We start from the raw sequence: 20437 nt of genomic DNA, 5'->3' as shown, positions 1-20437 counted from the left end.
GCTGGTGCCACTCCTCTCTCCTGGAATCTGACCCAGGCAAGCCTGTCTCTCCTTCATTCCTTCCACCCCTGCCAGCTGCTCCCTCCTTGCTCCATCTCCCAAGGCCTATACTCTAATCCACACTGGACATTCACACTGTGGCTTCTAGCCCATCAGTCCATCTCCACTTGGTGTAAGGCGGTCCCTTATGCCACACACTACCAGCTCAGGTCTCCCATCAGACACAGTAAGGACAGCTGGGTTCCCTGAGTGTACTTGCTCATAGGGCCCTCTCAACTTTCCAGTCTCCACCATAACAGCCTCAATTTTCCCTGCCTAGAAAATCGGAGTCAGGAACAATAGTTTCTTATCTTATTTATTTATTTATTTTTGGCTGGGTTGGGTCTTCGTTTCTGTGCGAGGGCTTTCTCTAGTTGCGGGCGAGCAGGGGCCACTCTTCATCGCTGTACACGGGCCTCTCACTGTCGCGGCCTCTCTTGTTGCGGAGCACAGGCTCCAGACGCGCAGGCTCAGTAGTTGTGGCTCACAGGCCTAGTTGCTCCGCGGCATGTGGGAATCTTCCCAGACCAGGGCTCGAACCCGTGTCCCCTGCATTGGCAGGCGGACTCTCAACCACTGCACCACCAGGGAAGCCCAGGAACAATAGTTTCTGTTGTGGAAGGAACCTGAGGGATTATCTGGCCTAGACATGTCACCAGGTACCAGCTATGATCAATCCGGCCTGCCTACAGCATCTAAGGCTGCATCCAAGCTCCAGAGAAAGGAGGAGTATGGTCAGTTAGCAATGTCTGCCAGGCACCACTGCAGTTGATTAGCAATGTCTGCCAGGCACCACTGCAATTGATTAGCAATGTCTGCCATGAGTGCAGCTTTATGAATGCCAGATATTGCTATTCATGATCTGGTCCAACTTTTCAGAGTCAAGGATACTTGAGATAGATAGATGTAAAATCAAGAGCAATATTTTCCCATGAGACCATATCAGATGGTGCCTGGACACCGAATAAGATAAATCTGACTCCTTTTAGTGAAAAAGATATTTCCCTTACAATCCTTCTGCATTTTCTCAAGGAAGAAGTCTCTGGTTCTGGCATGTCTTCATCAGCTTCCCAACACTTGCTTATCTCCCCTTTAAACTAAGAGATAGAGCAGATTCCCAGCAGGCAATAAATTGAAACATTTTGTTTTATTGTACTTACTTTGTACCATTACCTTTTATTTATAGTGAATATCAGTTTTCCCATTTACAGAACCAATATAAAATTTTTTCTTTAAATAAAAGTATTAAACAAAAAGTGAATTGATTGAAAGAAAAATATTAAGTAAACAATAACAAAGATGGTACACACAGATCATTTATATATATATATATATATATATATATACACACACACACACACACACAGGACCAAAGCCTGAGAAATGTAACCCTCCCAAGAATTCTGCAAAGTGGAAATTCACTTGCAGAGAGATTTCCTGGTTTGCCCGAGGACACACAGCAAAGTTGTGGGCACTGAGCTTGGGTCTGATGCTCTCCTCAGGACTGAGGAGACTTACGGCCCAGAACACACAGCACCATATGGCAGGAGGTGGGAAGTGCGATGCCCGGTAATTAAGCTATTCCATGGTAAGGATCCAAGACTCAGACAACCTCAAGAAAAGGGAGTTTATTTTGGGCATAGAAGAAACAGGAATCCTGAGTGAAATGCAGTAACCCCCTGGGGAGCAGCAGTATTAGTAATAGGAGCCCAGGCCCCTCTGCTAACTCCTCTCTAGCCTTTTGGGGCTCTTCTCCACATGCACCTGCTCCTTGCGGCCACCTCCTGCCCTGTATTCAAATGCCCAAGACTGAGAGAAACCTGATTGGCCAGTTCAGGCCCGGCCTCCCGGATTGGACACAGCTTCTAAGTCATCTCATAGGCTGCTGATGAACCTATGGGTGGGCTTGTGTCAGGTGCCCAATCAGCTGCAAGCATGGCCTATAAATGCGGGCACTGTTTTCACGCCTTGGGGTTAGCTGGGACCTGCTGGGGCCCCTGCCTTCCGAAGAACTCTAGTCAAGAAGGAGGTTGTGATAGGCATCACAGGTGTGATCAGTGCCAGGGACAGAGGGAAGAGAAGTGGACGGGTGGTGGGGAGCACCGAGAAGGAAGGGGTTAGCTGTGTGTGGCTGGGGCGACTGCCACGTGAGGGGATGAGCCTCTCACTGAAGCGGGCATGCTGGAATCTAATGGGCCTGGATTGCCGCCTCTCCAAGTCTTGACCTCAGAAATGTCAAGGCGCCAGGGGTGCTCCTGTGAGGTGGATGGTACCCCCTGCACGAAGGCAGCTGGGCGCAGGGAGCCCAGGCAAGATGCTGCCAGATAGTTCATCAGTTCGCCCAGGGAATATGATGGAGTGCCAAGTGCGCTGTGCCAAGTGTAGTGAGGGGAGCTGCCATCTGGAGGCGGTGTGCCACCCCCTGAGCTGCAGAAAAGACCAGTGGAGGCTGGAGCGGGAGGGGCCCAAGGGAGGGCTCCCCGTGACAGCATCAGGACCTGCCACTAGGAGGGGTTTACTTTCCAGCAGCAGGCTACTGCGAAGCCATTGTGGAAAGATCCAGCCGGTGTCCACTTTGCCGGGGCATTCGTGTCCATACTTGGGCCACAGCGTTAAGGATGCTGTAGCCAAGCATTCAAAGGTCACAAGAGATCCCAAATGGGAAGTGACAGGGCCACTTTCTTCAGCCACCCTGTGACCCTGAGAGCCTGTCGCTCCGGCACCGAATCTCAAAGTTTGCGCACATTGAAGGAGGTGGTGTTTCCCTCCCAGGGAAGCAGAACTGACACTTGAAGGATAAAGGGAGCTTGTCACCTAGATGAGGGAGGCGAGGGCACCCCAGGCACAGGGAAGCGCATGTGTAAAGGTGTGGGGGAATGGGGGAGCTCCAAGTGGCTCAGTAGGACCCTTGGGAGGCTGCCAGAAGGGAATGTCCCAACACGATGCTGGAGAGGCAAGGGGAGGGCCGAGAAGTGGGGCTGAGGGCAGTGGGGAGCCACGGCAGGGTTTTAAACCCGGAGCAGCACAGCCCTCTTTGTGTTCTGGAAAGAGCACTCTGGTTGTCCTGCGGTGGGTGGGTGCGAGGGGGTGTGACTGGGGCAGGAAGCCCTGTGAGGAGCGCAGGGTGAAGGCCCGTGGAGAACCCCAAATTCTCCCTGAAGAGGAGCTGCCGGGCTGGAGAGGAGGGACGCTTCAGAGGCAAAACCCGCAGGACTCCACGACTGATGCGGAGTGTGGAGTCAAAGTGCCTCTCCCCCCGAAGTTCTTGGCTTGGGCCGTAGGACCGGGGAGCAGCAAATGAGGTGTGGAAGTGAACAGCCGAGTGTGCAGGGCTGGGTGAGGGCCCTCTGGCCAGAGATGACCGGGGGCAGCCGGACACCGAGTGTCAGCAGTGGACAAGCCTCACAGACAGAGAGTCCTCAGCTGGGCCTGGTGCAACAGCGGAAGGCCACCTGCCTCCCAGCCCTGGCCGTCTGTCTACACTGTGTGAGCCGGGTCCTGATCCTGGAGCTCTTGGAGGGACAGGTAGGCATCGGTGTTCAGGGTCAGGCAGGAGGTGGGGGCCCGGACTTGGCCTTGCCCAGGAGAGCTGGCCCAGGGGAAGCCGGCCCCCTCCCTCGGGCTGGGGACAGGCACCTCCTCTCCTGCTTCTCCCAGCGCATGCTCCGGGGGTGACTGCAAATCCACCAGGTCAGGGGCTTCCTGGGTGGGAGGCGCCAGGGGCTGGGGGGCCCAGTCTCCAGGGACTCCCTCCTGCGGGGTGGGGGGCAGCCTCTCTTCACTAGCCCCAGTGCCCCCCAGGGCAGTGTTCGGGGGGCCTGGGCCACCGAGGAGACTGGGGGAGAAGAGCAGCAGGTCGTCCCCAGAGGGGAAGGTGCAGTAGGCGTCTTCCTCCCCTGGCGGAGGTGGCAGGGGTGGGAGGAGAGCCCCCTCTGGCGCCCTGGGCCCACCCTCATCGGGCTCCTCCGTGAAGGGGTCGTAGGCGAAGTACACCTGGCAGGCCTCGATCTCCAGCGCGTCTGGGAGGTGGAAGAAGAAGTAGCCCTGGTTGGTGAAGCAGCTGGTCACCGAGTGGCCGCTGGTCTCGGTTGAGGATGACGAGCCCTTGTCCTGCTGCTGCAGAAGGAGCAGCTGCGTGGCCTTGGCGTCCCTGTCCAGCACCTCCAGTGGGGAGATCTCGGGCACTGGGCCGCTGGGGCTGAAGGAGGATGAGGGGAAGGGCGAGGAGAGCCACTTCTGCAAGGAGAAAGAGCAGAGGGAGGGTGAGTGGCCACCTCTTCCAGACTCAGCAACATCCCCTATCTCATCCTCCTTCAGCAGTCCGCTCAGGGCTGCCCCCTCCGGGAAGCCCTCCTTGACTGTAGCCCCCACTTCCCAAACACAAACACACACACACAAACCCTGCCCACTGGTTTGGGGAACCCTCTGCATCAGCCCAGGGGGTGTGGCTGTTTCCCAGCCCCAGCAGGCCTTCCTGGCTCTCTGTAGGTGCCCAGGGGATGTCTTGGTTCAACGTGTAACTGTTTATCGAGCAGCTCCTGTGAGCCTGGTGCCGCTCTTGGTCCCGGGAACATAGCAATGGGTAGAATCCTCAGAGTGTCTGGTGGGGACCAGTGTGAGTGTGTAAACCAACCAACCACTGCTGAGGCAGAAAGGGTCCCGAAAGCACATCACGGTCACCATACAGATGCCCAGAGAGGGCCTGTGCCCTGGCCCTGGCCCTGATCACACAGCCAGCAGGTGGAAGAGCTGGGTCCCAGGTTCCCCACTCACACTGCCATGGAATCATCTCCAGTGGGGAGCTAATTGTCCCCCAGTTGACCACTCCCTCCTGGTGCCCTGCAGCCCTCCACCCCCCACGCCCTCCATCCACAGAGAGAGGAAAGCACCCATCAGAGCACTTCTCAGTTGCTCTGGAGTCCACAGAGGCCTGGCAAGGAACAGGGAGACCCGGCTTCCAGCCCTGGCACTGGCACTCTCTAGCTGTGTGACCCTGGGCAGGTCACTGCACCTCTCTGAGCCTCAATTCCACAACATTTAGCTGCCCCTTTCCTGACTTCCTCACTATGGGCCAGCAGAGAGATGTCAAAGAAGACAATGAAGGTGGAAACACCTGGCACAGGGAAAACGCAGACTACCCAGCAGAAGTGTAGGGGAGTGTTCACCCCTCAGGGCAGGGTGATGGGGCCTCAAGAGGGTGCACTTGAGAACCCCCAACAGCCTTCTGTCCTGGGAGCCCTCTGCAGCTGGACTGTGGTCCCCCCAGCACAGGGACCAGGCCTGATGGGACCAGGCCCCCTGCACTCTTGTGCCCAGCACAGGGCCTAGGGGCCCAGTTGATGTTCTGCAGATGAATTAATGGACCAGAAGAGAAACATCCTGCTTCTCCATCCCCGGAGTGAGTTCCCGGGGCTGAGCCACTCAACAAAATCTACCCCCTCCCCGAAACCAGGAGTTCACGTTACAGAGAAAAGGCCGAGAGAGAGGGACAGCGAGGACTAACTAAGGATGGCAAAGAGGAATAGCAGGCTAGGGAGGCAGGGCGAGAGCCAGGTCAGGTGTGGCTCCAATGCTAGGAGAAGCCGCGGAGGCAGGGCCAGGCAGCAGCGCTGAGCAGTGGCCAGAAGAAGCGGGCAGGCCTGGGGCCGGCACTGGTGTGCTGGGCCTCGCTGGGCCGCCCTCAGAGGTGTGTGTGGTCAGGCACTTCCTGGGCCTAGGCCTCCACCCACAATGCCCTGAAGCGCGGGTGGGCGGGGGGCACAGGAAGAAACTCGTCCCCCTTCACATACACTGGAACACGCACTCCCAGGTCCCACAGGCAGGGCAGTGGGCCTTGCGGTCGTGGAGGCAGGGGTTCTGGGGCAGAGAGAGAGACAGCAGCTGGCCTGTCACCCACATGCAAAGGAGGGGGTGGGGTCCCTCTTGGCCAGCCCCCAGTCACATCATGCATCCCCAGGGCCTCCTCGGGATACCCCCTCCACACAGCAGGCCTGGGCCAGGCATCTAGACCTGGGGATGACCTCGTGGGAAGATGGAGTGGCTCGCAACTCTCTAGAAAGGACCCCAGTCCCACCACAAAATGTCCTAAGCCCATAGAATGAGAAGGACTTCAAGGCAGAAGAGGTCTGAGGATGCATCTAGTCCTGCCTCCAGCCGGATGGCTTGAATACCTCTGTTGATGGGGAGCTCACTACATTTAGGGCTGAAGGAGGAATTTTAAGGAGATACATTCCCCGACATCAAGAGTGCTGTAGGTAAGCTACCCCCAGTCATGGGAGTTTTCCGAAGAATTCCAGAAGGGGCTCTGATCAGCCCTGATAGAGAACACCAAAGCCGGCTCCTGACAGCATGGCTTTCCAGCCCCTCAACTTTCCTCCTGGCTTCTCTCCGCCCCCCCCTCACCCCTCCTCCACCAACACCAATCCAGGGAGCCTAGAGTGGGGGTGGGGTGGTAGAGGCAGCCCACCACATCCCCCTCCCCCCTTGAAACTTCCTTCCTGAAGCATGTGTGGGCTGAGGGAGGGGAGACGACTAAACTTTAAATGGCGCTGAGTGTTCTGACATGTGGGCGTGCACTTTTAAAATGAATCTGTGTTTTGTAACTAGAAATGCCTAGAGGCCTTGCTAACGTCTGTGATAAGTCAGGGAGCCTGGCCAGGGAGTTTCTGCAAGAGCAGGGAAAGCACTAGCCCCACAGGGAGCGGGGTGGAGAGAACTTGCACCTGGCAAATCCTGCTCCACCAACAACCTGGCGCCAGTCATTCTGGCTAGAGCTTCGTGAGCACTTGCTGTGTGCCAGGCAATGTCCTTGGGACCATACACAGAGTAACATTATCCCCCCACCACCCATCAGTTTACAGGTGAGGAAACTGAGACACCGAGAGGTTCTAGAGCTGGCCCAAGGCCACACAGCCAGGAAGTGGTGGAGCCAGGGTTAGAGCCCAGGCAGTTTGGCTCAGACGGGAGCTGCCATTCAGCCTGAGAACACAGGGGAAAGGGGCCCGTGCCCACACGCGAGGCAGCTCACTTTACATTTCTTCTTCCAAAAAGGGCAAAAACCCGCTGTTCCTGCACCTCCTCCCCACCCATTCCACACCCCCGCCCACCCTCTGGCCAGCCCGTGCCACCTGCCTACTCTGCCCTCCACCTCCAGACGCCTACCTGGAAATCTCCTCCATGCTCGGAGCTCAGCTGGGAAAAGAACTCCGAGGGGTCTGGGATGTGACACTTCAGAACCTTCTTCAGCCTGGACAGGGGAAAGGGAGGGAAGGAGGGTGAGAAGGGAAGGGGACCGCAGTGTCCTGCCATCAGCCCCGCAGCTCTGAGGGCAGGGCGCAGAGCTGTTCATTTATTTTGTCGGTATTGATCGTGCCCACCCCAGCTCCCCTTCAGTGCCCAGTAAGGGAGGGTATTGTGCTGGGCACTGGGGACACAAGAATAGCCAACAGAGAAGGTCCCTGCTCTTAAGGAACTGACATTCTAATGGGGAGCCAGACAGTGAAGCAAGTGTGCAAGTTTACCATTCATTGTAATGTGGAGACAGAGGGCAGGTTGCCATGCAAGAGAAGGATGTGAGGGTGGGGGACCACGCAAGCCAGAGCGGTAGGGGACAAAGAAGACTGGAGCAGAGTGAACCAAGAGGAGGGAGGTAGGAGAGAGGTCAGATGGTGGGCCACCTAGTCAAGGCTGCCATGGACGGTGGTTCAAGCTGTGCACTGCCCAAGGGCACCTGGGGATTTTTAGGGGGTGGGGGGGCAGTGGTGAATGGAGGCTGAATTCCAGCCCATGCTCTGCTTGCCAAGCTGAGTGCCCCAGTATCTGTGCGCCTCTGCCTCAAGTTGTATGCCACAGCCTCAAGACCCCAGAAAACCTGGCTGCCACCCAGAGGTCCAGGCTCGGGTCCCAAACTCCTTTCTGGTCTCTGGCCACACCCACCTCCCTGCATTTTCAGTTCCTGGAATGCTCCTGCCTTGGTCCCACCCAGGATCTTTGCACAAGTTATTTCCTCCTCCTGAGATGTGTTCCCCGACCCTTCCCTGCCTGGTTCACTTCTCCTTCAGATTTCAGTGGAATCATTACTTCCTCAGGGAAGCACCCCCCCAACCCCCGGCCACCCCTTAGCTGAGGTTCCTTTCCCTGTTGTCTGCTTCCAGTACATATGGTACCTTCCTTCCTTCACCAGCCTAATCACGTGTGTCGTTATAAACGTGCGTGATTAAGATGTATCTGCCTTCCCCCATGGGACTGTGGGTCCATGAAGATGGGACGACATGCCTGTGGTTGCCCTTGCGTTCCCAGCACTCAGCACCGTACCCAGCCCAGAGGTAGGACTCAGTAAATAAAGGAATAAACAAATGAGTGCCCAGACGCATGAGGACCGCCCCCAACACACAGGCAGCTGGAACGTGCGCACACACATACTCAAGCCCTGGGCATGATGCTCTGGGCAGGGCTCCCATGGGGCTCTCCCTGCCCCACTCCCCTCGGGCTGGTTCCATGGGCTTCCATCTTTGGTGGAAAGGCCAGGTGTTAGGCAGGGGGGGCTCTTGGGAGGGCAGAGGGGGCACTGGAGAGTGAGAGCGGGGCTTTCAGCCCAGAGCCTGACCTGGCGGGGAGGGGGTCGTGTCAGACAGGAGGATGAAAGACAGGGAAAGGGAGCGCTCTTACCACAGCCCGTTGTACCGAAAGCTGGTCAGCAAGTAAACCAAGACGGCGAAACCAAAAGTGCAGCAGAGGCCCAACACGATGTGGCCCATCGAAGGAAGGGGCAGGGTCTTCTTCCTGGTTGCTGCCGGGGTGGGGGGGGGGGCGGGAGGAGGAGAAGGGGAGGGGTTAGAGAAGTGCTCCCACCCACCCTGGCTCAATCCAGCATCCCCCACCCATGACCTGGTGCTGAGGGACAGGCCGACCTCTGACCCAAGGCCTTTACAGGGTCCCAGCTGGTCCAGCAGAGCTGCCGTGTGCCCAGCCAACAGGGGGCATCACGGCCGACAGGATTCGTCACAGCATCCCTGCCTCGGTACCATGGTACCCACTTTACAGATGAGGAAACAGGCTAACAGGTGAAAACAGCCCACCCCTGACCTCGGCAGAAACCAAGAGTTTGAAGTTTCAGGGTGGAGAGAGTGGAAGGAGCCTCACCGGCCTCCCCACTAACTCACGAGGCCAATGGCAAGTCCCACCCCCTCACCGATCCCCTGTTCCCATCTGTAAACCACGCCCATGTTGCCCAGCCTGTGGGTCACATCAAGTGAGCTAACGATGGCCAAAGGGCTGTATACCTACAGCCTCCCGCACGAGCCACTGCCTCCCGCCGGAGCTGCATGCCCACCCCAGCTCCCCTTCAGTACCTGCAGGCCTCGTCCTGAAGACCAGAGGCTGGCTCCAGGGGCTCCAGGCCTCGTGGCTGCCTAGCTGGGGCCTGGCCCGCACCTGAAGCTCATACAGCGTGTCTGGAGCCAGCGTCTCCAGGGAGATCCATTGCTGGTTCTGCCTGAGGGTCAGCAGCGGGGTGTCCTGGGGCAGAAACAGGGCTGTCAGACCAGAGGGGTCCCCACTGCCCACCTCACCTCCTGTGGCAGGGCTGGCCGAGACGCCGAGCAGAGCAGCACCTTCCTTTCTTCCCTCCAGCCACCTGCCCTCCACTGTCCCCTCATCCTACAGAAAGGCTGCCTGAGTACCCAGTTGCTGGGCCCCAAAACTCCAGGGTCATCCTAAACGCCTCCCACACACAAAGCCATCTGCCAATCAGCTGGTTCCACGTCCAGAGCCTGGTTCCACCTCTGGAAGCTATTTCTGCACCCTTCCGCCTTCTCTCCACTCCTTTCTCCTCCAGGTCTGAGCTCCCACCACCTCTGGGCACCATACAAGGTCGCCCTGCTTCCCCTCCCACCCCCACCCCGTGCTCTGCTATAGTCTATTCTCCACTCAACCAGAAAGAGGGATTTCCCAAACACTTCTCCCACCTCTGCATCACCCTTTTTGCTTTTCTTCCGGTGCCCTAGACACACAGGCCATGTCTTGCCTCTGCAATGACTCTTTCTTCTGCTTGGAAGACCCTCCCCAGATCCTCAAAAGGTCAGCTCCTGCTTGAGCCCCAGATCTCAGAAAGGCCTTCCCTGGTCACCTGAGTCTGAAGTAGCCTGGCCCAGCCCTTCTCAACTGTGTTATCACGTTTAATTTTCATGATAGTATGTATCGACATCCCATAGTCTCCTGTTTCTGGGCACCAGCTGTCTGCCCCCATCCCCCATGTGAGTTCCCTGAGAGCAGGCAGCTCATCAGGCCCGCCTTCCACTCTCTCCCCGCATCTAGCACATAGTAGGTACTCAGTGAATGTTTGTTGAGTGAGTGAGTGAGCGAATAAAGGAATGGATACATGAATGAGTAAGCAACCAACACCTGTGGACTTGTTTTGTTTGTTTGTTTGTTTTTGGCAGCACCCCTTGGCATGTGGGACCTTATTTCCCTGACCAGGGATCGAACCCACGCCCCCTACAAGGGAAGGGTGTAGTCTTAACCACTGGACCGTCAGGAAGTCCCAACTCCCGTGGACTTGGAGCACACTGGATTTGAAGAGGGAAGGGTGGCTGCTCAGGGCCTCTGAGATCTCCAGAGAGAGCAGTCACCTGCCCCTTGGCTTTGTAAGTCTTGCCTGGAATCCGCCACCAGCTGGACCCCTGGGGTGTCAGGGGACACACGGAGGGAGGGGGAAGCAGGGCAGGCAGTACAGAGGAGCGGCAGGGGTTGCTTAGGGGCTCCTGTGGCTTTGCTGAGATGAAGGATGGACAGGGTGACGAGGACAGGAAGGAATCAGGGCAGGTCGGGATGGAGCTAGGTACTCACCTCCCAGCTGTGGCCCGGGGACCTTGTCCGGGCCTCAAACTCCACATTGCTTTGAATGTAGTGGGAGAACTGGGAGACATTCCAGGTTATGTTGCATCTGCGGGTCTCTATGTGGACGACTTGGAGGGAGTGGGGGGACATCAGACGAACTGGAGACGGGAAGAGAAGAGGAAAAAGGAGAGAGAAAAAGCTTGGGGGACACCGGAGGCTGATGCTGAGATGAGAAACCGTGCCGGGCTCCCACCTCCACCTTTGCACAAGCTGCTTCTCCCTCCCTGCGTTCCCTTTCCCCAGAGACTGGCAGGTCCCTGCTCAAAGAGCACATATTCAGAGAAGCCTTCCCCAACCACCCACCACTCTCTGTGCCCTTCACCTGTTTCATTTCTCTTCCTAGCACTTATCAACACCCAACGTATTAAATATCTACTTCTGGTCCTTTATTCATTTTCTGTCTCCCCCCACCAGACTCTGAGCTCATGGATGGCAACGACTTGATTCTTTCGGGTATTCTTGGTTCCTGGAACGTTACCTGGCACATGGTAGGCTCTTGATTAAATACCTGCTGAATGAATGAATCAAGGCAGCCTTTCTCTGCACTCAGAATTGATCAGAGAGTTTTACCTGGATCATCTCATTTTTTTTATTTAATTCTATCTCATCAACCTTATATGATTGTAAGATTGTATGATTCTGAAGTTCAATTGTTCTAAATTTTTATGCTTCTGAGACTCTGTAGAACCACACAAATAATAATAAGCAAATGTTTACTGAGCACGTGCTAAGTAGTTTCTGTGTCTTGGCTTATAGACTCCTTACAGCAACCACTGGCAGCAGGTAATTGGTTATCCCCACTTTACAGATGAGGAAACTGAGGCTCAGACATGTTAAATGATCTGCCAGTCAGATTACACTCAATTAAGGCAGGGCTGCATGTAGAACCCTGGATCTCACCCTCTGCCCCCGTCTCTTCCCTAGAGATGACCTCCAAGTTCAGGAAGGGAGGGGGGTGAAAGCTGGGGGTGGGGCAGAGCACTCAGTCGTTCAACAAACCTTCCCAGAGCACTGCCCAGATCGAGCCTGATGTTGACTATTCAGAATGGAGACACAGGGATGGCAGAGGCTCTGCCCTCAGGGAAGTTCACAGCCCAGTGAGGGAGACAGACCCATGATCAGGCAGCAAAGACCCAGGACATAAACACCCTGAAAGAGGTGGGGGAGTCTGGGAAGGACTCCTGGAGGAGGTGACTCTTCACTGAGCCTTGAAGGGTGAGTGGGAATTTTCTGGGTGGGAAGAGCCTTCCAAGCAGTGGGGCCAGCGCGTGCAAGGACTCAGAGGCATGGATGGGCAAGTTGAATCTGGAGAGCTGGGCTTTGGTGTGAGGAATATAGGCCACGAGAGGAGGCGTGCTGGAGAGGGAAGCCAGGCCAAGTGGCCTTGAACACCAGGGTAGCAACCCGGGACTTCATGCCAAGTTCAGCGAGCAGTGGGTTGGTCAGATGTGGGCATGGAAGCTGATGGGGAGAGACTGGAGCAGGGTGACCCCAGAGGGGGAGACAGGGAGGGAGGTGCCCACCCCTCCAACCCCCTCCCAGGCCCACCCTGGAGTCCTCTCTCACTGTTGTCAAAGGGCTTGAAATTCTGGGTCATCATCCTCCTCCACCTCTCCCCTTCGCGGCACATCACGGTCAAGTTGATGACGTCAACTATGGTCAGTTTCTGAGACTGCAAGGGAAGGAGGCCAGGGATGTAGCTGCCGGCAGCTGGTGCGGGGAGGGGGAGGCTGCTGGGATGAGGACGGGGGAAGACAGGAGGGGAGACCGCGACTACGACAAACAAGACCCCCTCCCTGAGCCCCTCTGCCTAAGGCAGGGCTCAGCAAGCTTTCTGAAAAGGGTCAGTTAGTTAATATTCTTGACTTTGCAGGTCATGTGGTCTCTGTCACAACTATTCAACTTTGCCGTTGTCGTGTGAAAACAGCCGTGAAAAAGCATGAGAGCAAATGTGCTTGGCTGTGTGCCAATAAAATTTTATTTATAAAAACAGGCAGCAGGCTGGTTTTGGCCCATGGGCCATAGTAATTTGTCAATCCCTGATCCAAGTGAAGTGAGCTGCCTTGGGAGGGAGGGAGTTCCCCGTCACAAGAGGTGTGCAAGCAGGATGAGCCCCCAAGAAGGTGCAGGTCTGGACCTATCCTTGCATTATAGCTCTGAGTGTGAAAGCTTCCTCTCCCCATCTCTCTCCAGCCCCACACCTTCACATTTCTGGAAGGAAATGGCCAGGAACCGAGCATCTCCTGTGGGCAGGCCCTGTTCAGGTACCTTAGGCACTTCTCTGGCTGAAGCTCACAGCTGTCCATCCACACATTGCAGGTAAGAAACCTGAGGCTGGGACTGGTTAAGGACCTTGCCCCAAATCACGCAACCGGTCAGCAGGGGAGCCTGGATGCAAACTCAGGCCTCTGCGTCCAGAGCCCCACAGAGACTGTAGCCCTGGCCAAGTGAACAGCTTACGGCGGCCTCCTCCCTGTGCGGAGGGCAGCTCTGCAGCCCTGCAGGAGGAGGGTCTGGTGCAGGCTCTGTTAGCATCTGCATTCCGGGGTCCGGGGTGGTGTTTTCAGGCCCAGGACCCCGGGCACAGCCCCTCTGACCTGTCGCAGGGCCCACTGTGAGCAAACCTTGAACTTGATCATCAGAGTTCCTGGAGCGGAGAACAATTGCTTCGTCTCCACCCCGAGGACCCTGCCCCAGCCGTCTACCAGCCGCTGTGGGGGCCAGATTTTCCCAGATAATAATAGTATCATCACATTATTACAGTAAGTCCCCTACATATGAACGAGTTCCGTTCCGAGAGCACGTTCGTAAGTCCAATTTGTTCGTTAAGTCCAACGAAGTTAGCCTAGGTACCCAACTAACACAATCGGCTGCACACCACTGCCTTTACACTGCTTGCACCAGGCACCCCGGGCTTGAAAGAAAGATACTGTACGACTGTACTCTATACAGTACTGCCCAGTAAAGTGCATAAAACACAAGCACTTGTAGAGGATGCACACACGTGACAATGTACACCAGACGCGTGAACTAACTTACACGATTGGACATGCAAACGCACACACGCACCTTTGAAAGTTTGCAGCTTGAAGGTTCGTATGTAGGGGACTTACTGTATTATTATTAATGTAATTGTCGTTGTTGCAAAGATGCCAATAATACATTCTGCTGAGTACTGACCCTGTGCCAGGCCCTCTACTAAGCACCTCACGTATAGTATCTCATTTAATTCTCTCAGTACCCAATGAGACGGGCACAATTACTATTCTCATCCTACAGGTGAGGAGACTGAAGCACAGAGAGGCCGAGGGACTTGCCTAAGGCCACACAGCTAGATGGGGCCGGGATCTGAAGCCAGACCACCTGCAGAGCTGCAGGGGACGGGCACAGCGATCTGGTTCGAGGGGCTCTGCCATTATCAGCTACACTGTGTCATGTGAGCTCATCTCCACAGTCTCCTGCTCCTGGAGAATGTGTAGAACCTGATGAGGGTTGGAAAATGTGGTCTGGGCATCTCTGGTGCCCACCGCTGCCAAGAAGGGTTTGCCAGACAATAATTTGATGCACACAGCCTCCTGCTCTTTGAGAGGCAGCCTAGTGCAAGGTTGAAAGGCCCAGGCTGGGGGTCTCACAGACCTGGGTTCAATCCCAGCTCTGCCTCTCCCTGGCTATGGGACTTGGGCAGGGACCTCACCTCCCTGAGCCTCAGTTTCCTCATTGGTAAGAAGGGGACAGTGCTGGTACCCACGCACAGTCGTAAGGATTCCCTGGCAATCGGGTCAAGTGCATGTTCTGTTCTGGGTGGCATTCGCTTGATTCTCAGAACAACCCTACCGGGTAAGGATCGTTGTTATTCCCTTTTACAGAAGGGGTAACGGGGACTCAGAAGATGCTCAACGTCACCCAGCTGGTATACGATGGAGCCAGGGCTGGAACCCGGACCGTCCAGCTGTGCGATCCACGCTGTTAACCCCACCCCGCCCTGTACTTGCCCAGACCTCGGGAGGCGTCGGATACGGAGGTTATTATGACTAGTCGGTGCTCTCCCCACTTGATAAAGAACACAGGAGTGTCACAGGCTCCACAAAGCGTGGGGGACACAGCAGGAGCAGAGGCAGAGCGGCCGATGCCTCACACACCTCAGATCCCTCGACCCCCAGGTCAGGCCTCTGTTCTCCTTGGATGGCACCTCCCTCCTTCTGCCTCCTCAGCCCCAGAAGCCTGCTCTGCCGCAGCCCCTGGCCACTGGGCTTGCTGGGCCCCGGCTTCTTCCCCGGAAGGACGCCCCTCTGCACCCACCGGCCCCCCGGCCTCTCCCCTCAGCTACGGCTACTCACATCTGGGGGTCCTAGGATGAGGTTACATGCCCAGGATCCCGGCTTCACTGGGAGCAGCTCACAGGATTCGTTCCACTGCCTTTCAAAACAAAAGAACCCTCTTAGAAGAAAAAGACGGACCCCACCCCCACCCCGACCAGAGCTGGCCCTTGGGAGAGTCCCCATGCAGCGTTGCTGGGCTGTACCCGGGCTCTATGCCAACCCCCACGTGCCCACCTCCCTTCTTGGGCATCTTTTCCTGCCTCTTCATCACAGCCAGGCCTCAATGCGGCTAAAGTGATCTAGAAACAAACCAGTTCAGGACACACGGCCTTCCCCGCCTAACGCTCTCCAAAGTCTCCCCATAGGGTTCAGGGTGAAGATGACCCTTGATGGGGCCTTCAGAGCCCCTTGGAATCACCGTCCACCTGGGAGCCAAAGTCAAACCCCAAAGCCACCTCTGCTGGCTGCCACCAGGGTGTTTGGATCACGGTGACACTTCACCACCTCCTTCCCAGTCTCCAGTTTCCCCAGCCACTCCCCAGTTCCCTGTCCCCACAGCTGCCCTAGGCATCTGTCAAAAGCCCAGGTTACTCGAAAAGTTTGGGGATCCCCCTTCTGCCCGCTTTGCCTCTAACACTGAGTCCAGCCTCGGCATAGCAGGTGGGCAGCCCAATGTCCCCAAACTACCTTGTCTGGCTCACGCCCAGCCCCTCCACTGCAGCCTGGACTGCACGCCCCACTGCCACTCAGGGTCCAGGAGTCTAAGTATCTGACCCCCAAGTTCTTCCAGACCCCTGTGACCCCAAGAGTCTGTGGGTCCTATTAGTCCAAGATTCTAAAAGTGCAGAGTTCTTGGGGTCTGAGAGCTAGGATTTCAATAGTCTAGAAGTCAGTGACTATCAGAGATTCTGATAGTCACTGTCCTGGTCCTGGTGGACCTGGGCAACCTCCCTGAGATTCCGTACATTTGTCTGTCGACCCCACACACCTTTTATCCGGCTGGGCATGGATGTGGCACGTCGTGACCTGCAGTCCCCCATCCCGGCTCCAGGCACAGGAGATATTGGCTCTCGAGTTGTAGAAGCACGTGAGCTTGGAAGCATCTGCTGGTAAGATGAGGCGTGCGTGGCTGGCTGCAGGGTGCCCATGGCCCTCTGGGGTTCGCCCGCCACTCCTGTACCTACCAGGTGAGGAAGTAGTCAATCCTGGCAGGCAGAGAAGGGGTTCGTGAATCCATCTGAGAGAGGACAAAACTGAGCCCCATAGCCTGCAGTGACCCCCAGACAGGTCGAGGCAGGGCAGGGACAAGAAGACGGTGTCTTCCTGCGGCTTGGAGGGGCACATGGGTGCGGTGCGGGCAGGTGGAGGGCTGAGGGAGAAGGCGGACACCTGGTCTCTGGTCCCACTGCCCCCCTCCCCCCCCGCCTCCTGCCCCAGCGGATGGAGCTTCTGCCAAGAAGCAGGGGTCCTGGAAGAAGTTCTAGAAGGGCCTTGGCCTCCTCCCTGAGGGAAAGCACAGCGGTCCAGATACCAGGGTCCTCACCGTTCACCGATGTAGATGCCCGAGGGATGGCCGGGGGCCAGAGGACAAGGAGGCACAGACACCAGGACAGGGCAGGAGCCGCCATCACAGCCACGGGTGGGAGCTGGGGAAGGGAGCCCTGGATGGAGGAAGCAGGGGAGAGAGCACGAGCCACGTCCTCCCCCGCCCAAGAGACCGGCTGGGCCCTGTCCTCTCAAGGCGCACCCCCCTGCTCCCCGCCATGCCAGCCTCAGGGCCTTCGTCTCTGTTGGCCCCTCTACCCCACACACGTTCTTTCCTTCCCTTTTGAGGTTCTGGGGCCCATGTTGTCATCGCTGAAAGGACTCTCAGAGCAGGCCCAAGCCCTTGTTCAAAAGTTGGGGACACTGAGGCCCGGAAAGAGGAAAGATTGCTTAAGTCCACATAGGGAGGCCAGCTCAGAGCTGGAATTACAACCCACCTCCTCTCTACCCGGCTGCTCCCTTAACCACACCAAAACTATTTGTCAACAGGTTCCTCTATGCTGGGCTCTATTTTAAACTCTTCAACTGCGGCAATAAGAGCATCTACTGGAGATACACTCATTATCCCCATTTTCAGATGAGAACCTGAGGCACAGAGAGGTGAAGCAGATTACCCAAGGTCACACAGCAGATAAGAGGCAGCTGTGGAATCTGAGCCAGGGTAGACTGCCTGGAGCCCAATAGACGTGTGCTGACTACCTCACAACAATCCCTCACAGCAATACTCGTGGAGGGAGTGGGGTGGCGGGTAGGGACTGGACACCCACCCTGTGCCGGGCGCTTCCCGTACACCAGCTTATCTAATCTGCCCAGCAACAGGGGTTGGGTGCATGCATTGTCCCCTTACACAGATGAGGAGACCAAGGCCCCAAGCCATTAACCAGCCCAAGGTCACATCGCAGAAGAGGCAGAGCTGGGACTCCGTCCCCGTGCTCTGCCCCAAAGTCCATTCCCTCACGTGGTTCTGCCCTGCCCAGACCGTGTCCCAGGCGCTGGCCCCAGAGGTAAGGCCCACAGTATCCATCCACACCCTGGGGAGGCAGGGACTGGCAGGGGCATGGCCGACCAGTGGGCATCTGGCCTGTGTGTGGAAAGGAGCCCAGAGAAGTACCCGGGGGCACCTCCTTGCCCGTCCCACTGTCCCCACAGGGCAACACTCCTGGAGCGGACCTGGTTGCCTCTTTCTTTGGACCCTCCAACCCCCTATAGCAAAGGGCACAGGGTTGGGACCCCATAGGGCACAGAGCCCAGGCAAGGGGCTCCAGCAAGACCCCTGTGCCCCTTACTCATCGATCATGGCCCTGGGGAGGGGCCCTGGGGATCCCCTGGAGGGTGTCACCTGGGGCCGGACCCCCGCCAGCAGGGCCAGCCAGGACCAGGACAGGGTCTGGCGCAGAGCCTCAGGGTGAGAGGAGAAGGGTGGAGGCAAAGGTGTGCAGGATCCCAGGAAGGCCAGGGCCAATCCACAGCCCCGGCCGAAGCGAGTTGGGCAGAAGTAGCATCATCTAGAATGAGCTCCCCTCCACCTGTAGCCGAAAGGGTGCAGCAGTGAACCCCAAGAGGGCAAAGCGCGAGGAGGATGCAGGGGGCAGGGTGAGGAGGGCTTCTAGCAGTCCCCAAGGCTGACCCTCCTGCAGAGGAGGAAACCGAGTCTCAGGTAGGCTAAGGAACCTGCTCAAGGTCACAGAGCAAGGAAGAGGCCCAGCCTCAGGGAGGGCAAGTGGGACCCTGAGTCCCCAGTGCCTTCCGTCCTGGATTCTCACGCACACCCACGCACGTGTGCCCTGCCCTTCGTGACTGCAAAGCCGATCGCACTTACTGACTCATTAGGTCCCCAACGCAGCCCTGAGAGTGTGTGTTGTCATCCTTATTTGATAGACACCAAGACTAATGCTCAGAGCTGCCCAAGGGATGGGACTCAAACCCAGGTCGTCTGATGTCAAGTTAGAGGAAGAGATTAACAATGGTGATGATGGTGGTAATGGTGATGGTGATGATATGGTGGTGACGGTGATAATGATGATAGTGGTGATAATGACTAACGCTCAGCCCTCACGCTGCCCGGCACTGCCATTAGCACATCGCAGATATTACCTCATTTAAAGTTCACAGCAACCCCATGAGTAGGTACCATTATGACTCCTTTTATCAGATGAGAAGACTGAGGTACTCGTTAAGCCTCTTGGGGTAAAGCTGGGATTTGAACTCAGTCAGTTGCCGTCTGAGGCTCTGCCAGGGCTGACATCATGGGATGTAGGGTACCGGGCGGCTGGGGGAGGACACGAAGCACAAGCTCGGTAGCCGGAGACACGTCCTACCTGACCTCTGACCTTGACGGACCCCGTCTCCCCTCATGCTCTCTGGCCAAACCCCCCACCACAGGGCTCCCTCTTGCTGTTTAAGTCTGGGGGCGCCTCCCCAGCTGGGCGTGGGATGCTGGCTGTGGGGGAAGCAGGGGGACCCTTGGGGATGGCTCTGCCTCTCAGGTGCTCCAAACACAGTTAAGGGTGGGAGGTCTCGGCCCCAGGAGTGGAGGGAGAGCCTGACCCGCAGGGAGCCCCAGAGGTGGAGGCCCATCCCCTCCAGAAGCACCTGCAGAGCCTACTGACCTGACCGGTCACACCGCCAAGTAAGGGACAAAGCTGAACTTGAACCCAGGGGTCCGGCCTCCAGCCCAGGGCTCCCAGAAACCTCGCAGCACACTCACTTCACAGCCAGGTCTCAGAGGCGTCCCTCTCTTTTCCCCTCGCCCCACAGCCTCCTAAGGTATCCTTTACACAGGGGCACCTCCCCGGTGTAGGCTGCACCTCTCCCACCCACATCCCACACCTCCTCTGGGCACCCAGCACATCTGAGTCTCAGCTGGCCTTGCCCCTCCCAGGACTCCCACCTCCTTCCCCACCCCTCTGGGTTGGGGGGGCCCAACACAGGGCCTGGGGAAGCCCCTCATCCCAAAGTAGCCCCCGGCCTCCCATGGGGAGAGCTGGGAGGGAGGGAAAGCCTAGGACCAGGGACCAGCTTTTCCTCAAGCCTGAGCCATGAGAGCAGGGCCTGCCTCGTCACTGGGGGATTCTAAGATAAGGTTGGGGGTGAGGGCTGGCAGATGGGAGTTCAGGCAGAAACTTCTGGAGGATCTGAGTCAGAGCTGAAAGTCATCCCCGTGAGCTTCACGTCCAGCCCCCTGGCTGGTGGCAGGGGCCAGGAGGGAGCCCCGGGTACCTGGGGACTGGGCAGGGGCAGGGTAAGGGCAAGGTGGGACTTTACCTAGCTGGGACATGGGGCTGCGGCGTGCTCTCTCTGCTTCTCTCCACTGCTGGGACTGCAGCCATCTCCCCAGGGCCCAGCTCCGGCTCCCTCGGCCCAGGTAGTAGACGGCTGATGGGGCCAGCCACCAAAGACTAAAACCCCAAGGCCAGCCCACTTCCTGTGCAGAGGATGGAGGGGGCAAGGCCTGGGGTGGGGAGGCGGGGGAGCTCTGGCTGGTTAGAAAGCCTGAAACTCCTGTAGCACCAGGGGCCAGATAAAGATCTCCCTCCTCCGCTGGGGGCGGTGAGGGAATGGGGGGGTCCGGGGGGGCACCGTGCGTATTGCAGCAGGAGGCGTGAGTGTACACCCTCACACACTTACTGTCTCTCACT

General features: G+C 57.2%; 1 protein-coding gene across 1 annotated transcript; it reads right to left on the bottom strand.

The window, feature by feature from the left end:
• Positions 1 to 1421: 1421 nt before the first annotated feature.
• On the bottom strand, positions 1422 to 20155 carry IL2RB (interleukin 2 receptor subunit beta). Its single transcript, XM_060164957.1, has 10 exons — positions 20064 to 20155; positions 16798 to 16915; positions 16243 to 16459; positions 15273 to 15351; positions 12502 to 12607; positions 10885 to 11033; positions 9390 to 9555; positions 8707 to 8827; positions 7201 to 7285; positions 1422 to 4275 (listed from the first exon to the last, which is right to left on the bottom strand). Exons 2-10 carry the CDS (start codon positions 16880 to 16882, stop codon positions 3517 to 3519), a joined length of 1767 nt encoding a protein of 588 aa, XP_060020940.1. The 5' UTR covers positions 16883 to 16915; positions 20064 to 20155; the 3' UTR covers positions 1422 to 3516.
• Positions 20156 to 20437: the final 282 nt, after the last annotated feature.

This window comes from Lagenorhynchus albirostris, chromosome 11, assembly GCF_949774975.1.
Source record: "Lagenorhynchus albirostris chromosome 11, mLagAlb1.1, whole genome shotgun sequence".
NCBI lineage: Eukaryota > Metazoa > Chordata > Mammalia > Artiodactyla > Delphinidae > Lagenorhynchus > Lagenorhynchus albirostris.
This window is presented reverse-complemented; position numbering and strand designations above follow the sequence as displayed.